Source organism: Marmota monax, unplaced genomic scaffold (assembly GCF_021218885.2).
Source record: "Marmota monax isolate L192 unplaced genomic scaffold, Marmota_monax_Labrador192_F-V1.1 WCK01_AAM20220418_F8-fsc00116, whole genome shotgun sequence".
In the NCBI taxonomy this organism is placed as follows: domain Eukaryota; kingdom Metazoa; phylum Chordata; class Mammalia; order Rodentia; family Sciuridae; genus Marmota; species Marmota monax.
In genome coordinates, this window is record NW_026695220.1 from 5,194,184 (window position 1) to 5,212,265 (window position 18,082).

An 18,082-nucleotide genomic window follows, 5' to 3' on the forward strand; every position below is an offset into this window, starting at 1 on the left:
GTATCTATTAGGCCCTTACCTTTCCCACAGCAGAGGCCTATTAAGTTTCACAGACTTGTGGAACTTTGTCTAGCACCGAATCAAAACTACTAATGTAGCTCAGTGTATGCTAAACTTAAATCACACATGAATGCCCTGGGTAGCTTGTTAAATTGCAGATTAAAACTCAGTAAGTCAGGGGCCTGGATTTTTCTATTCCTAACAAACTCCCTGGTGATACTGATGCTATCAAAACATGGATTATTATTATTGAGTAGCAAGAATGGAGCGAGAACAGTTTTATTTTACTCACAAGCATGAAAAGAAGCTGAAGGATATTAGAGTGACTTTGCCAGAGTCTTACAGCAAGACAGTGACAGAAAAAAACACATAGACAACTAAATATTCTGAATTCCAACCTAGGACTAAGCACTGCCAAATCGTATCTTCCTTTTTAAAAAAATATTTTGTCTACAAATTTGTACATGTGATAATGTATATAGTAAAGGTTAATATACTTGAAGTTTATTTCCAATGTAATTTTTGTTAACAGTTTCACTTTTTTCTCAAAATGTACAAGTTCATGGAACTGAATTAGCTAAAAGGTAGATGTTGTTTGATTTCCAATTTAACCTGACTTTTGGTAATTTCATGAAAATAAAATGCAGCTTCACTTTGTTATTTCAAAAAATAAAATAAGATTATGAAATATCAAAGTTGGGATTCTTACAAGAAATTTTAACTTTTTTTGAAAGTGTATATGGTAAAACTTCTGGGAAAGAAGGTCACTAAAATACAAGAAAACAGAATAATTTTCCCAGAGATAGCCTGGAATGCACAAACAAATCAAAAATAGGAAAGGTGAGTTCATCACAGCTGAATCTAGAATGTCAATTTCACAAATTACACCAGGATTTTTTTTTAAAGGAAACGCTTTGGACACAGTCCAAAAAGATGTTCAAATACATTTTTTTTTAAAAAATAACTAACACTTTGGATACAGTCCTCTTTTCTCAGGTAAACAAAAAGTGTTGCAGAAGAAATCCATAATGTTTATTTTAACATATCAACCCTATTTGCCTGGGGTGTCCAGATTTAACACTATTTGAGAATGTGCATGTAAGAGTATTCTGGATAAACTTAGCATTTGAATCAGAGGAGTCTATAAAACAGGCAGTCTCCTAGTGCACAGCCCGCATCCAATTCTTCAGGGCTTGAGAAGAACAAAAGAAATAGAAAGGAGGAGTTGTCTCCTTTTTTCCTTGCTCACTGCTTCAATTTGAACACTTCCCCTCTGGCCTACAGGCTGGAGTTGATTGACACCATCTGCTTTCCTGGTTCTCAGGTTTTTAGAATATGACTGAATCACACCACTAGTTATGATTCTGTGAAGAATGCTAATAAAAAAATGTCAAGGGGCTGGGATGTGGCTCAAGCGGTAGCGCGCTTGCCTGGCATGCGTGCGGCCCGGGGTTCGATCCTCAGCACCACATACAAAGATGTTGTGTCCGCCGATAACTAAAAAAAAAATAAATATTAAAATTCTTTCTCTCTCACTCTCTCTTTAAAAAAAATGTCAAATATGTAATCCAAATTTCAGGGGTATATTGTGCTCTAACACAATGGCATTGTGAGGGGAAGGTTCACTCATGGACATAGAATTAAAAAGGTTGAAGACACTGACTGCATTGATATTAAGGAATCTGTAGCACTGTAAGAGATATTGGGCTGGTGTTGGTGGCCAAGAGTGGCTGGACAATGAAAAGCATCTTCTTTTGTCCTCATCTATTTTGCTGAGTTTTACAAAGTTTGAGCTCACTCTTGCTTGAGTAGTGACAGAAATCTGCCCTTATCTAAAAGACTGAAGAATAACTGGCACAGTAAACAAAAGCGTAGGAGAACATAACAGCAATTGTGTAATCAAATAATACATATATTAAACATTAACATCCACATTCTGCCAGCGCATATGTAGAGAAACATTCTTAATAAACACAGGTGTGGTGAGGAAGGAACAGGCTATGAGATCAAAAGGAAATTTATTAACTATTCCTACTATGATATAGAGCATGGTTTGCTCAAAATTCTGCACCTCAGATACAAATAGAGTTTTTAAGAACAATATACTTAAAATATCTTAACTATTCAAGAGATTTTTACAGATTAAATGTGATACCTCCACACAATGAAATAGTAATAAATAAAGTAGAACTACACTTGCTAGTGTAGAATAAACTGCAGTGATAAATTAAGTGAGAAAGTGTGAAGTCTGTGTGTGTGTAATAAACATTCTCATTTGTGAGATCTTGTTTATTTTAAAGATGTGTTTTCAATAAAGAAGATAGATATTCTCTATAATAATTTGTAGAAAATGGCTGATCATTCAGTTGGGGAGAGAGCTTCCTGTTCAAACTTTAGGCTAAAAAGTACTCCGATAAACCAATCACGTAATATCAAATATAAAGATAATGAGAAAATACAAGAATTTCTGAGTAAGTTTCTTTTAAAACTGTCACAGAAAACATCACCTTTAGAATTTTGTGATTTTGTAAATTTGGATTAAAAAACATAAAATCTTTTGACTGTCAGAATCCAATATATAAGAGGGAAATAAAAATAAGAAAATATACCTATGTGTATATATATGGTAGACACATAGATTTTTACATATAACTATAAAAAGCCCCTCATAAATTATAGCTCACACTTGAAGATACACAAATACACACATACCCGCATACAAACATGCAAAATTCTCTAATCAGTTCTTATTTATTTAGGGAAATTCCTTTAGTTCTTTTTAAATAATGAGTCCTCATGAAAAATTTTGTTTTCCTTCATCTGAGAATGTCTTGATTTCTTATTTTATTCTCAAGTTGTAGTTTATTTTATTTCAAATTAGTATATTTTTATATATTTATGATTGGATATTAAAAAAATCACTGTCCTGTATTCATGCTTCATGAGAAGGACACATGTCCCTTTCTCTGCCCCATCCACATTGAAAGGAAAATATCTACTCTCTAAAATCCCACTCTCTTTTTTTTCCATATGTGTGTATGTTCATGTGTGCATACATAAAACACTAATTATAATTTTTCACTAGCCTTGGCATTCATTTGTATCCAGCCACGTGTTTGTTATTCTCAAGCATCAATTATAATTTTTAATCTTTGCATCCAATGTTCAACTTAACGAATTAAAAAAAAAGTTTGCTCAAATTTCCCTCCATCAAGCCCTAATATAAACTAAGATTTTTTTTACTTCCCAAAGAGTTTTACATATAACACTCTCCCCATATTGACCTCAGCTATCTTTTCCTCAGCTATGCTGTTTTTCCACAGCTCTTGTCTCTTTATCCTAGAAAGATAGATGTGGACACTAATCTCCAAGTGTCCTTCAAAGGCTATCTGGATTATGTGACATAGGTAAATAAATAGGTCAGGAAATATGTAAGATAGATGATAGTTTACTTTGCAGCTTGTGGGGCAGAAAATGTGTCTAATAATTATTTTTTCTTGGCTTCTCATAAGTATTCAATATTTGTAAAATGAATGAACAAAATTACAATTAGAGTATATTAAATGTAATTGAGAAAAAAATGACAAATTTAAGAAACTTCGTTGCACTATGATAATTAATGCAGATGGTATATTTTATCAATCATAACAATATATTTTCTACATGCTAAGGCACTAAAACTATTGTTAATCCTAAAATTTAGTAGATGAAAATATAAGAAACTATCTTAAATATTGCTACACGAAAAGATGAGATGCAAAACCCAGTCATAAAGAGAAAGGTAAAGACAATTATGGACATTTCACAATTTACAAGTTGTAAAAAGCAATAATTTCTAAATTCTAGAAAATATTTGTAATTTTTCAGAACCTAGTGGACACTATCCATAATTTAAAATAATGTATACAAACCAAAAAGAAAAGGGTCAGCAAGCCAAAAATGCAAATACTGCCAGCCAACAGTTATAAGTAGATAAAACACAAATAAATACAAAATCACATGGAAAGGTGATTAATATTGGTAGCTACCTGGGAAAATGTAAATTAAAATAATGACATGCTATGTTTTCTTCATCAAATTAGTCAGAACTTTTTTTAAAATGATTTCATTTAATAGGACCTTGGGAAGCTGGCGTGCTCATATTCTCATTAAACAAATGTGGTTGTTTAACATTTATTTAGAATACTCTGTAGCTATTGAAAAGAATGAGTCAAGGCCCTGTACATTTTAATGAAATGGTTCTTAAGATATAATAAGTCACTGAGTAATGAAGATAATGAATATAGTTTTACATTAAAATAAAAATATAAGGAAAAAGCATCTAGATGCACATAGTAAGAATATGAACAATTGTCCTCAAAAATTTGAATGTGTATTTATGTGCAAATTCTTGTAGACATTCATATATCAAAGAAAATATTTATTGAATAATATTTTTAATTCATAAAGAAGAATGTGGTACTTATATTCCCAAGAAATATGGTGTTTGAGAGTATTTAGAAAGCAATATTTGCAGTAATGCAAAGAAGATGTATGGGGAATTTATTAATTACATTTCCTTTTCTACATCAGGAGCATCTTTCACTGTCTAGAACCAAGTAATAAAATATCAATAGATAATTAAGCCTTTTAAAATCAATGCATCTCCAAAAATGTGCTAATCAATTTACTTGCATTATCTTATTTAATCCTCCTGAGAATAAAAAAAAAAAAAACTAGTTACTGTTATTATCCTCACTGAATAACTAAAATATGATTTCAGAATATAACTAATTTGTCTAATTAAGAAAACACAGCAGGTAACTAGGTACATAGAGATTCAGTTCTACTTCTCGCTGAATACCTCTAATCACCCCCTCACTCCCTGGGAAAGGGCCATTTTCTAAGTATATCCCACCTCCAATGTGCACCTTCCCACAATGACCCTTTCATGCAGGAATCATTATAGCTATGTTTTACTAATGATAGGAGAGCCACAAATGACTTAAATAAAATACCCATTGTAGCATAAAGCCAAAGGCTCTGGTTTATCTATATTTGCTTCCTTTGCCATGTCACTGTCAGACAAGGCAGCTTTGGAAGACCTGCCCATTATTCCAGGAAGTCTCACAAGATTGCCATCTGCCAAAATCAGATGGTTATCATTTCAGGCAACCAAGATTTCTCAACAAAAAAAAAAAAAGGTTTTCCACATAAAATACTATGTATCAATAATATCACCTGACTCCCGAAGTATGGAAGACCGATTCTGAGATTATTGCAGGTGTTACCCACCTCTTGGCTCAGTTTTATTTCCTCCTTGTGGTGTCTGGATGAACTTGGCCCTGCCTCATCTTTAGATCCATAGAGAGCTCTGTAACCTAAGATAAGGGAGGAGGTGGCAGATGGAAAATATAAGCCATCTGAGAGATCCTGAAGATAATGGCCACTTCCAGGATTTAGTTTAAGGAGGGCTCCAGATTGCAAAATTTTATGATAATATGATGTGAAGATGAAAAACATTAAGAATCTATTACTTGTAGTTTTTTTTTTTTGTTTGTTTGTTTTAAGGAAACTGAGGAATTCCATAGAGGAAGGGGGAGAGAGTAGTTAAATACTCAGTAATTGTAGAAGAAATGTTCAATTAGTAGTTTGACTTTTATTTTTTATCATTTAAATTTAATAAATGTATAAACTTACATTAATCTTGACCTCACATCTTGTGCCAGTCCACTCAGCATCGCACGAACATTGATATTTATTAAGGAGATCTATGCACCTGGAACACAGAATTAAAATTAAAATTTTAAATAAGTAAACATTAAAACATAGTTTGAGAAAGCTTCACCATTTTCATTTCTAGTTTAAGTGGAAAAAAATAAACACACTGCATTTCTATCTATTCCATGTGGAGTAGAAAGCAGAGTCTATTCCTGATTTTTTATCCTTGAAGGTGACTGAACTGAAAGAACTGATCAATTTTCATTTTTGCCATCTTCCCCATGGCAATGGAAAGAAGGAACAGTTCTGAAAGATATAAAGTGTGTCTGGGGCTTATGTAGGAAACTGAAGTCAGCTATGGCCAAACTACACTGCAATAAGCTACTCACCTTAATCCTCCCTTTTCTGTGTACAAAATCAGTGGCAGGACTAGAAAAACAAAATAATGCTGCAGCTGACAGTATAGTGCCTCTGAGATAGTCTTCTTTTGCTACGTGCTTTTCCTACAAATATCCCTGTTCTCGATTTTTATATGCTAATATTCTTTCTATGGACAGGTGAGTTGTCACACAGTTCCATAGAGTCACGAAATACCTTTCATGCACATAGGGATAAAAGAACCAGTCTACTTAGGAACATTTTAAACACTACGTATGCCGTATTATCTTTCCACAGAGCAAATAATAGAATGTCACATCATCGTATCTGCTATTTCTATTACTGTGAGCAGTTACCTTTAAGCATATTAAAGTCTAATTAATCCACATTTATTGAAAATTACTTTATGCTAATGAACAGAAATAAAAGAAGGGCAGAGATAATGTATCAGTACATTGCATTAGCTAAAACAGGCAGCATCTGTCATCTTAACTGTACTAAGCTCTTGTTTTATGAAAGAGCATAATTAAAATTATCTTTATCAACTTTCTCTTGACAGTCAGTCTTAAATATTGTGGGTTAAATATACTTTCATACAGTTAATAATAGAAAAAAAAATAAATATAGCTACCTTCCATGTAGACAAGGATTTGAGAGGCAATCATTTGCATTTCTTTCACAGTGCATTCCAAAAAACCCACTCTTGCAGGCACAGATATAATGATTGATGCCATCAATACAAGCTCCTTCATGGAGACAGGGCTCTGATTGGCATTCATCTATATTTACTTCACAATCAATGCCTACATTAGAACAGACAAGACAAAGATGAAACCACTTAAATGCAAAACTCCATAGTTCACTGTGGTAAATATCACCCCCCAAATCAAACCCTTTCTCTATAGGGACAATTTGACATCCTATGGCAAAGGAAAACATTTTTCAAGGTTAAGCATGTTTGAATTTATGAAATCTCAGACTACTAATTTAATATGAATGAGAAAAAATAAAACACAAGCTTAATCTGCTTTAGGATGTTTGTTTTTACTGTAAGAAGTTATTTGTTGATACTATTAGTGAACTAATGAATTATATCCAACTGTCACTGTGAATACTAATTTATATGATGTTTTGAAATAGCCCTTGATAGCCAAACATTTCTTTCCCACAGGGATTAGGAAAGAGTTTGAAGTGTTGTAAATTTTGTCTTGGTAAGTCTATTAGTGGGTTTTCTGAGATTTCTAAATAAAACCTGGATTTGGCTGAACACCTGTGGTTTTCAAAGACCAAGTTGTGAATAATTATTAATTAATGACACGTGCCACACTCTGTGCATGCTCACACACACACACACACACACACACACACACATACACACCCTGTTATCCCAGATGTGCTCTTAGAGAGAAAATATTAATGTATAGGAAACATCTACAGGACAAAACAAGCAACCTAAATGGAAAACAAGATGGTGTTTTGTTTCACATTTTTGGAATATTAGAAAAAGTGGAAAATCATTGTAATAAGGTAAAAATAATCCCTTTGCCCATTGTTTTCATTTGTACTGAGCATCCACTAATAAAAATTGTCATTGATTGATGTACTAGGCTTTGTGCTAAAGGCATATTATCTTAAAGCTCATGAATCCTGAAGTCGGATCTCATTAACCTCTAACTTATTGGTGAGTAAATAAGGGTTTAGAGAGTTTAAATAAAGCTTTCAGATCACTTTATGGAAAGATCAGATTTCAACTCATGTTTTTTTTTTTTTTTTTCTGACCTGGGCTTCAAATTAGTATTTTGAATTACCTACCCTGACACTATGGTGATGTGTGTACACATAGGTGTTCTGAGTAATACAGTAGATACTAACCAAAAGCCATGGCACCTGAGTTGGAGTGTAGCTCCATGGTAGAGTACTTCCCTAGAATGCTCCAGGTCCAGGGTTTAATCCCCACCAGGACCCCAAAATGAAACAAAACAAAATAAGCAAATTAAAGAAACATGGTTCTTGCAGCCAAGAATATAAATCTAGTTGGGAATAAAGAAAAGCTTATTAAGATGAAGAATATGATAATAACTGACACATAGGCCATTTGCTATCCATCAGGTACACAAATTTCATGTTTATGGCTCACAGATTTATATTCCACTAGTCTGCATGACTATGGTAAGCTACAGATGATACTTCATAATGTCTTCACTCTGGGCCAAGGTTAATGGAGTATACTCTTATCTGGGATATTGGCACAATTGTTCAAGAAGTAAAAGGGCATTTCCTATCCCATTTATGTTGGGCTTAGTCATGTGACTTGGTTTAGCCAATGCAACATGGATGGTTTTTAAATCTCCTACCTACATTCCAGTGACCAAACAAAATCATATGACTAAGTCAACCTAAAAGGAATGAAAACAAATGAATGTTCCTTCCACAGGAGCGTATATTTGTGACAAAATAATAATTAGTACAGGCACACTAATCAATCTAACTTCTATCTATAAATGAAAATTATTTATTAGTATATCATGAGTTCTTTGAGACAATATAATAAAAATGTATTGAAACCTACTCTCCCAATGTCTGGGATATATTTAACAGTCAACTGCACTCATTCTCCTGGTAAAAAATTCCTCACTTAAATTATGTTTAGTTTCATTTAGGTGTTTCCAAAAGCATTCTTATTCCAATTAAAAAGCTGAGTGAAATGTCTGTTTGTATAACCATGTGCAATGCTGATAAGTCAGTGTTAAAACTTTTAGTGACAAAGAAATGATCAATTTACGAAAAAAAAAATGCACAGGTTAGAGGCCACATGTTAAAAGGGAATGGGAAAGGAGGAATCCATTGTTTGGAGACAAGGAGACTTGACAAAAAGATACTGCTCTCTCTTATTCAAATGTCCTCCCCTCAGAAGGCAGAGTCTCAATATAACAACAGAAAATATCTTCAAGATTACATTAAAGCTTTTTCTCTTCCTAAACCTGTATTAAGTAAAGTTGTGGTTATAATTTGACATGCTAAGTGGACTCCAGAGAGCATACAAATGTAAAAATTCACTGACCGAAACATTATGTTCCCTGTAAACCATTATTTTCTGATCTTTAACATCATAGTCCTTCAGCAGGATGCATGGCAGCTTCCCTTTTAGCTGTTTAACTTCATCTTCTCACTGTTGATAACTCTCTTGTTGCAGTTTCATTGACCTCCTTAATGCTCCTTCAAAAGCTTTATGTGTATTCTTTTTTTTATTGGTTGTTCAAAACATTACAAAGCTCTTGACATATCATATTTCATACATTATATTCAAGTGGGTATGAACTCTTCACACAGGTTCTCAGTACTTTTGTTCCCCTACCAACACTGCTCCCTTCCCACATGACACAAGACCTTGTTTATTCAACCACTCTGTTTAAGATTGCATCTCCTTACTCACATACAATCCCCAGTATTCTGTTTTATGTTTTTTTTTAGTGATCAACTTATAGCATTGTGTAAAACATGCTTATTGTAAAAAAATATTTGTATCTGTCTTTCTCCATTACATGCTTAGTTCTAAGATGCTGTGTATTTGACCTGACTATTCAATAATGCATTCACTCAAATGTTTGTTAAAAAACAAATCACTGCTGAATGTGTTGTGTGTGTTTATATTTTGTTTTACATGCCATTTTTGTATTTGTTGTTCTTTAGAAGGCCTGACTCTTCCCAACTGAGAATAAAGCAGTCCTTGAGAGTGGGGAGAAACTGCTATTCTTTGCAACTGTGAGAACTGGAATCTGAAAAGAGGGATGGTGCCTCCGGTGAAGCTCAAGCATTCCTGAAGGGTATGCTTGCTTGTGTGGCCAAGGGGAGTATTCAATGGTATTTCTACTAATTCTCCATGGCAAACAAAGAGACTTCAATGATGGGTGGAAAAGAAAGAAGTTGTGGAGGGTATTGAACTTGGTTCCAAAGTATTTCCCATACATAAGAACCAGCCCATCCACGATTTAAGTTTCTCATTTGTAAACTATTTATTTAACAAAATGCCTTTAAATTCCATAAATTTCCTGCAAATGACATAATTTTATTCTTCTTTATGACTGAGTAAAACTCCATTGTGTATATATACCACATTTTGTTTAGCCATTCATTGATGGAAATCTAGACTACTTTCATAATTTTGCTATTGTTAATTGTACTGCTACAAAAATGAGTATCCCTGTGTTACTATATTATGCTGACTTTAATTCTATATACTTTAATTCTGTTATATCTGGGACATATGATGATTCCATTTCTACTCTTTTGAGAAACCTCTATACTAATTTTAATAGTGTTGAACTAATTTAAATATCCATCAAGAGTATAAAATGTTATTTTTTGTCACCACATTCTCACCAGTATTTATTACTTCTTGTCTTCTTGATTCCTCTCATACTAACTAAAATGAGATAAAAATCCTAGTGTAGTTTTTATTTTTGATTCTTTGATTGCTAAAGATGTTGAACATATTTTCATATATTTGTTGGCCATTTGTATTTCTTCTTTTTGGACGTGTCTATTTACTTTATTTACCCATTTATTAACTGGGTTCTTTCTTTTTTTGATATTAAGTTTTTGATTTCTTCATTCTGGATATTAATTGTTTGTCAGAAAAGTAGATAGCAAAAAATTCTCACCCGTTCTGTAGGTTATTTCTTCACAGTCTTAATTGTTTCCTTTGTTGGGCAGGAGCTTTTTAATTTGATTTCATCTTATCTATTAATTTTTAGTATTTTAAGCTTTAGGAGTCCTATTGAGTCATTGCCTCTGCCTCTATTTTGAGAGTGTTGACCCTATGATTTTTCTAGGAGTCACAAAGTTTCTGGTCTAATTCCTACCTCATTGATTCATTTTGAGTTAAAGTTTGTGCAGGGAGAGAGATAAAAAAAAAAAAAAAAAAAACTAGTCTCATTCTTTTGCATATGGATAACCAGTTTTCCCAGCACTACTTGTAAAAAAAAAAAAAAAAAAAAAAGCTGTCTTTTGCAATGTATGTTTTTGATGACTTTTTGAGGATCAAATTGTTGTATCTGTGTTTGACGGAGTTTTCTATTTTATTTTATTTTATTGGTCTGTGTCTGTGTCTATGCCAGTATCATGTTATTTAAATTTTTATTTATTTCTTATTTTTAAAATTTTTAACTATAACTCTGTAGTATAATTAAAAATCTGGTATTGTGATGCCGTCAGCAGTGTTCTAGCCTTAGAATTGTTTCAGCTATTCTGGTCATTTGTTCTTCCAAATTCATTTTAGGACTGTGTTTTCTAATTCTGTGAAGAATGTCATTGGTATTTTGTTGGGGATTGTATTGAAGCTGGATAGAACCTATTGTTTGTAAAGTAGATTTTATAGTTATCCAATGGACTTTGGGGCCTTTCCATGTCCCTGATTATGCCAAAACCCTCTTTACTTGTTTTCCTCAATATTTGCTCATATATTTTTTTTGTTTTTCTCTCTCTTTCTTTCTTTCTTTTTTTCCTTTTTTTTCTTTTCTTTTCTTTCTTTTTCTTTTTTTTTACATTGGAAGTAAAAGAATCCTTTTTAACAACAAGCTATTAGAGGCTGGGGATGTAGCTCAGTGGTAGAGTGCTTGCCTAACAAATGCAAAATCCTGGGTTTAACCCCCAGCACTTTGAAAACAAAGAAAACAACAACAACAAAAACCTAAACCATTGAAGTTAATAAACTAAGAGGTATAATCAGTAAAAGATTTACATTCATAAGCAATATTTTAATAGGACAATATATGTTTATAAATATATGTGTACCCATATTTCCACCTATTTCTCTATTATCTATCTTATTCACAGATTTTCTTCTTCTTCTTTTTTTTTTTTTTTAGTACCTAGTAGGAATTGAACACAGTGGTCACTTAACTACTCAACCAGTGAGCCACATCCCCAGCCCTATTTTGTATTTTATTTATTTAAAGACAGGGTCTTACTGAATTACTTAGCACCTTCCTTTTGCTGAGGCTGGCTTTGAACTTGCTACCCTCCTGCCTCAGTCTCCAGAGCCACTGGGATTACAGTGTGCCAAAGTTCCTGGCCTTTTTTTTTTTTAACTTTCTTTCCAAATTTTCTTCACCCAAATTTTCCTACAAATTAGCCTTAAATATTAGACAAAAAATAAAATATTAGCTATTACTCTAGCTTGAGTTAAATGTAGTTTCCATAGGCTAAAGCCAAATCTTCTAGGTCATTCATGTCTTCCTTTCTGCTGTTTTATTATTAGTTAGTACTGTAATCCCTTGGTTATATATACCTTGTTGGATAATAGGATTACTGTGGAGACTTTTGTTGTTCTTTCTACCTGTAGAGATTTTGAAAATATAGAATCCCAAATCTGATTCTTCCTGGAAAAGGCCTGGTAAGCTATTCAAAAGAAAAACAACAATGAAAACCCGGATAGATAATTCTAAACATAGTAAGTATGGGACCACTGATATCCTTGAGCTAGATTAGAATTAAACAGTTAATTTTTTTTTAATCTTTGTTCCTGATAACTCAGTATGGATGTAATCTTTTCATCTTTATTTTTATTTAAGATTTTACTAAAATTCTAACTCATTTTTAAAATACCCTTTGATATTGCCTAATAAAAATTAACTTGTAACATTTATTGGATTTTCCTTAGAGTATATTGTTTTTGAATTCTGGTCTTGTCTTTCATTCTCAATTAGTAATTTGAACATAGAGATCATACCTATTATTTTTAACTCTTACAAATTGTCAAATACAAAACTTTTGTAGTCCATGATTAAAATAGTCTGTTTATCTACTTTTTATTATACACAAATTATAGCAATATTTTAAAAAACTATTACAACTTACACAGTAGGGTGATCCTTATGAATGATCTAATCAAATTAATATAGGCATACAATAATCACATAGTTCAGAATCAATGACTTTGAAAATTAAAAGTTATGTCTGACCATTTTGAATTATAAAATATAGCTAAATAATAACAGCTTCATTAAACCATAATGAGAATTTTTAACAAGATATTTTATTAATGCAATAATTCATTAAAATATTTCAATAATTATATAAAACATTTTCAGTTAGGCAGTACAGATAAAGTTATTTTTTAAGGAATATTCTAGGAATACGTGCAATCTTATTGTTTAAATAGGTCAGCAAAAAATTATAAGGTATACATGAACAAAGAAAAAGTAAACAAAAACAGAACAAGAAATTGATAGAATAAAAACTAAAAAGAAAATTGCAGTCAAAATTTTCAGAGATCAAATATAAAATAGCATTATTTAAAATCTGAACAAAATGTAAAAAGTACATTAGAGAATGTAGACAAATGAATGAACCAATGAGGAATTCAAAAGAGAGAGATAAACTGTAAAAATCCAAGTGGAAATGCAAGAAAGGTAATACTTATAGATGAAAAATTGATATAATAAGATTATCAGAGGATTGAGCATATTAAGAACCAGTGAACTTGAAAACCTCATCATGAACTATTGATAATGAAACCCCCAAATAAAAAAAAAAAATAAGAAAACAAAATAGAGCATCTAAAGGATGTGAAAACTTCTAACTTCCTTGCACTTGGAATCCCTACAGTAAAAGGGAAAGACAACATGGCAGGAGATATATTTAAAGAGATAATGGATGAGAATTTTACTAAATTAACAGAACTCTGTAGCAGTTCCAGGCAGTTGTACAAGCTGTTTTGTCATTTAGGCCATGTATCTCAAAAGCCTCAATGGCATTATAAGTATCAGTAGTGGATAAAAATGTTGTGTGGCGTTTATAGTAATTGCCAGAAATTGAATCAGAGACCCTAGGGCTCTGGACCAAAGCCAAGCCATATGTAGTTGAGAGTTTATCTTAAATTGAAAAAAAAAAAAGATTTTTGACATAATTCTGGGTCCTTGAAGAAACACTCAACAATAGATTGTTAATTATCAATATGGATAAAATTTTCAGTACATTGGTCAGAACCAGCATCAATCTATTATAAATAGTCCATCAGGTGTCAGGTATGATTAGCTTAGAGATCACAAGTAGATCCCCTATCCAGTGTTATTCATTTCTTATATCTCTACTTTGACAATAAGGGGCCTTCCCTATGACCATATGAAGAAGAAAGAAAAAGCTTGAGTGTGGTTCATGAGTGGGCTCACTTGCTACATGAGCATGAAAAGAAAATGGACTACTGATTTCCTAGACTCTCATTCAGAGATTTCCCAGGAAAGGAAAATGAAAAGGAAACCCTTCTAGTAGGCAGATTTTAGAGAATTTGGTATTTCTCTACAGGGAGAAATAGATGTCAAGATAAGAATATGCATGGAGTTACAGGTAGTGGCAAATTATCTGACTGGCCTGAAGGAATGAGATAATGAGATAATACGGATCAGGGAAATACAGGAAAGGAGATTTGAACTAATGGGGGTGGGCTTTAAAATTGAAGGCTTGGGGCTGGGGATGTGGCTCAAGCGGACTCGTGCTTGCCTAGTATGCACCGGGGGCTGGGTTTGATCCTCAGTACCACATAAAATAAAAACAATGATGTTGTGTCCACCGAAAACTGAAAAATATAAATATTAAAAAATTCTCTCTCTCTCTCTCTCTCTCTCTCTCTCTCTCTCTCTCTCTCTCTTTCTCTTAAACTAACTAAATAAATAAAATTGAAGGCTTTTATAATGCATGGTAATGTCTATATCTGCTACAGCAGAGATATTTAGTAACCACATAGACAAAGCTAAGCCAGTTAACATAATCTATAGTCTGTTGCCATGGTAGTATAATAGGTATGAAAAGAAGGGCAGATATAGAGATTATTCATGGGCCCAGTACATGTATTCCCATGTTCCAACACTAATATAGGTACTGTTTCCATCAACTTTTCTACCTTTTAGAAATATAAAACAAAAATATCTGCTCTTGTTGGTCAGTGGATTACACTGAATGGGAGAAACAGGGGTTCATTTTAACTAGAATTGACCTATACATCAGGTACAGCATGTCTTTTTTTATCTTTCCTGACAACAGGGGTTTGATCAGCATCATTACCCAAGGTCCAATATAGTCTTGATTCACCAAGTTTTTCATAATATGTTATTCAACCAAGGAGCTTACTTTATATAGTAATGATAAGATAGTCATGGTATCTAATGTTTTTATAATATTTCAAACTATGCAAAAATTGGTAGGTGCAACTGAAGTGCCAGTTTGGATAAGAGACATTGTAAGGATAGGATACCACATTGGAAGACCCAGTATATACTCTAAATCAACAGTTATTAAATGATGACCAGTCATCAAAAGGTTCAATGAATGGAATAGTGAACCAAGGGGTAAATGTATAAGTGAGCCCATGTGCCATCATTCTTTGCATACAATTAGGGAATTTGTGCTTTGCTTTCCTGAAAATATAGGCTCCATATACTAGAGACCCTGATTACCAGAGGAGGAATTCTTGCTTCAAGGGAAACCATATGACTTCTTTTTTAAACGTATGGCTTCTCTTTCTCTGTATGCCAAGAAATAATCAGGTGAAGGCAAAGGTTCCTTACAGGTTGTATAAACTGGAAGTTTGTGTTCTTCTTCCAAATTACATGTTGAAATTGTAACCCTTTAGGTGATGACATTAGGAGAAAGAGCCTTTGGGAAAATAATTAGGTCATGAAGCCTCTTCCTTGTGGAATTTATACCCTTTCAAAATAGGTCTTTCCACTCTGCAAGGACACAGCTAGAAGGTATCATTTGTGAATCAGAAAGTGGTCCTGAAGAGACATTGAATCTATTGCCAACTTTATCTTGGACTTTTCAGTGTTTTAAACCATAAGAAATAAATTTCTATTATGTATAAGCTACCCAGTCTATGACATTTGGTTATAACATAACAGTGCTAGCTGATTATGATATCAAAGTAACTGATGCTGATGATTAGTAGGAAGTATAGTGCTGTTAAAAATAAGGTCAGGGATGAGAACCTTGGCATTAACGAGTTCTACTGGAATATGTGTTGGCAGTCCTTTGCTCAACATCACCAGAAATGGACAAACAGGAAAACCATGGCCTTACTAAGAGATCAGAACTTTTAGGCAAAAGGGTCTAGGCTACCTAATTAGGTAACCCTCTTGATAAGCATATTTGCTAGCTGAGAATGAGGTTATTTGAATTGCAGAGGAAAAAAGGAAAATAATTAACTGCTGCTGACCAGTTTTGTGATAGAAATTGTAGTTTTTTCCAGTAATTTTCCTCTTGTACATTTACCCAGAAGTTACAACTCAGAATTTTGGAGAATAGTTTCCTGATAAGGTATATTTACTTTAGGAAACAAGTAGATTTGAGCAGCACATGGGGTTGCTGAGCAGTAGGTAAAGTTATCATTGCAGTTTCCCGTTTAGAGAAGAAGTATTAATTTCCCCCAAATGTCAGAGTAGTTGCCTACCAACAGTTCAGTGCTGAATTTTTCCCCATAAATTGAATTGCTGCTCTTGGCTAACGTCAAATGTTTGTCCAAGTGTAGGTCTTTCTTCACTGATTTCTGTGGGATATTTGGAGATGGCTCAATCTGGATCACTCTGAAGGGCTCCCATCCACTTCAGAGTCCCCTGAGAGATCAAGTGTGGATTCATTTATAGCTACATTTTAGCTCAACACCTTTCTTTTTCAGCTCATAGCCTTTTCTCCTTCACAGGCATTATTGTTGAGAACTTTCTCCAATAAATTGCCTGTATGTAAATATCAGAGTCTTCTGAGAAATCTGTCATGGGCCAGGCTATATGGGCAATGACCAGAGTCCCTTTTGCCCTGAGACTCCATATCATGTAAGAAATTCTTTTCCTATGGGAAAGAGCTACCTCTGTACCCATTAATAGTTATCTAGCATAACATACTTGGCAACACAAAATAGCAATTCTTATACAATGTAAAATTGTTCTAATTGGTTTCCATTTTTCTTGGACAATGTACCTTGTCAGAGATTGATTATCTAGGTGTTAGTAACCATTCTCTAATTTGTACTGAACTAGGGTCATTTTGACCCACTTCCCTTCTGCTTGCTTGATACTATGCCAACGTGGAAAGTCTCGTGGGAAATACCAATGTACCCATTGCATTTTATCACTAACTGCCCAATACAGCTTCTATACCTGGGAGGGGTCTCTCTTGTCCATCGAGGAGGTCCATGGAAGAGGGTAGAGGAGAGTGTGGCTGCGGAGTCACTAATCAAGACCTCTGGAGACCAAGCAGGAAGCAAGTCTGATTTTATTGTGCAGTTACCATGTATACATACTCAGGCAATAGCTAAGCAAATTACAGGCAGCCACCAGTGCACTTTCTGCTAACTGTCCTTGCAGCAACCAGTCAATGATGGGGCCATGGAGTAAGCACGGGGACAACAATACCTGGCCTCATGCCCAGGGCTGTGCCTACAGGATAAGCAGCCTGCTGCTCACATGCTTAGCATGAGGGGAGTGGCAAGCCACTCAGATGCCCTTAATGTATGTCATGTATGCAGTACTCCATTCACTTGTCTCCACATGTACCTGCTTGCTTGAAGTTTATCATCCCAGATGTGTTTTTTGCCTTTAAATATCCAAAAATGCTCAGGTTTGGGGCTGTTCCTTGCAGAGACACTTATGGGTCCTGCAGGGAGCTGTCGCTGGCTGGCCAGCTAGATAAAGACTCTTCAATTTGGACAAAACTGGGACTCGGTATGTTTTCTGAGTGACCTGCCCCACAACAAGCCTGACCTATGAAAAAATTTCCAGGAAACAAATATACTTTTAGGATCACTTTTTAACTTTTTATAAAAAACAATAATAATGATTTGAAAGAAAATTATAGTTCTTAGCAAAATATTATTAACAAAAAGATTGGCAGTATCTAAGTACTAGATATTGTAAATACCAGATTGAACAAGCATAGGTTAACCACTTAATTAACAATCATTTTACCATTATCATAATTGTTTGGAAAGAGTTCATATGCATATTATGTAGCCTAT

At 33.7% G+C, this 18,082-nt stretch overlaps 1 protein-coding gene across 1 annotated transcript in view; it reads right to left on the reverse strand.

Annotated features, from left to right (window-relative positions):
* Nucleotides 1-18,082, reverse strand: part of Eys (eyes shut homolog) — a 1,592,434-nt gene that overhangs the window by 1,012,970 nt on the left and 561,382 nt on the right. Inside the window, 2 exon segments of the mRNA XM_046432606.1 lie at nucleotides 5,680-5,758; nucleotides 6,710-6,881. Coding sequence (XP_046288562.1) covers nucleotides 5,680-5,758; nucleotides 6,710-6,881 — 251 coding nt within the window.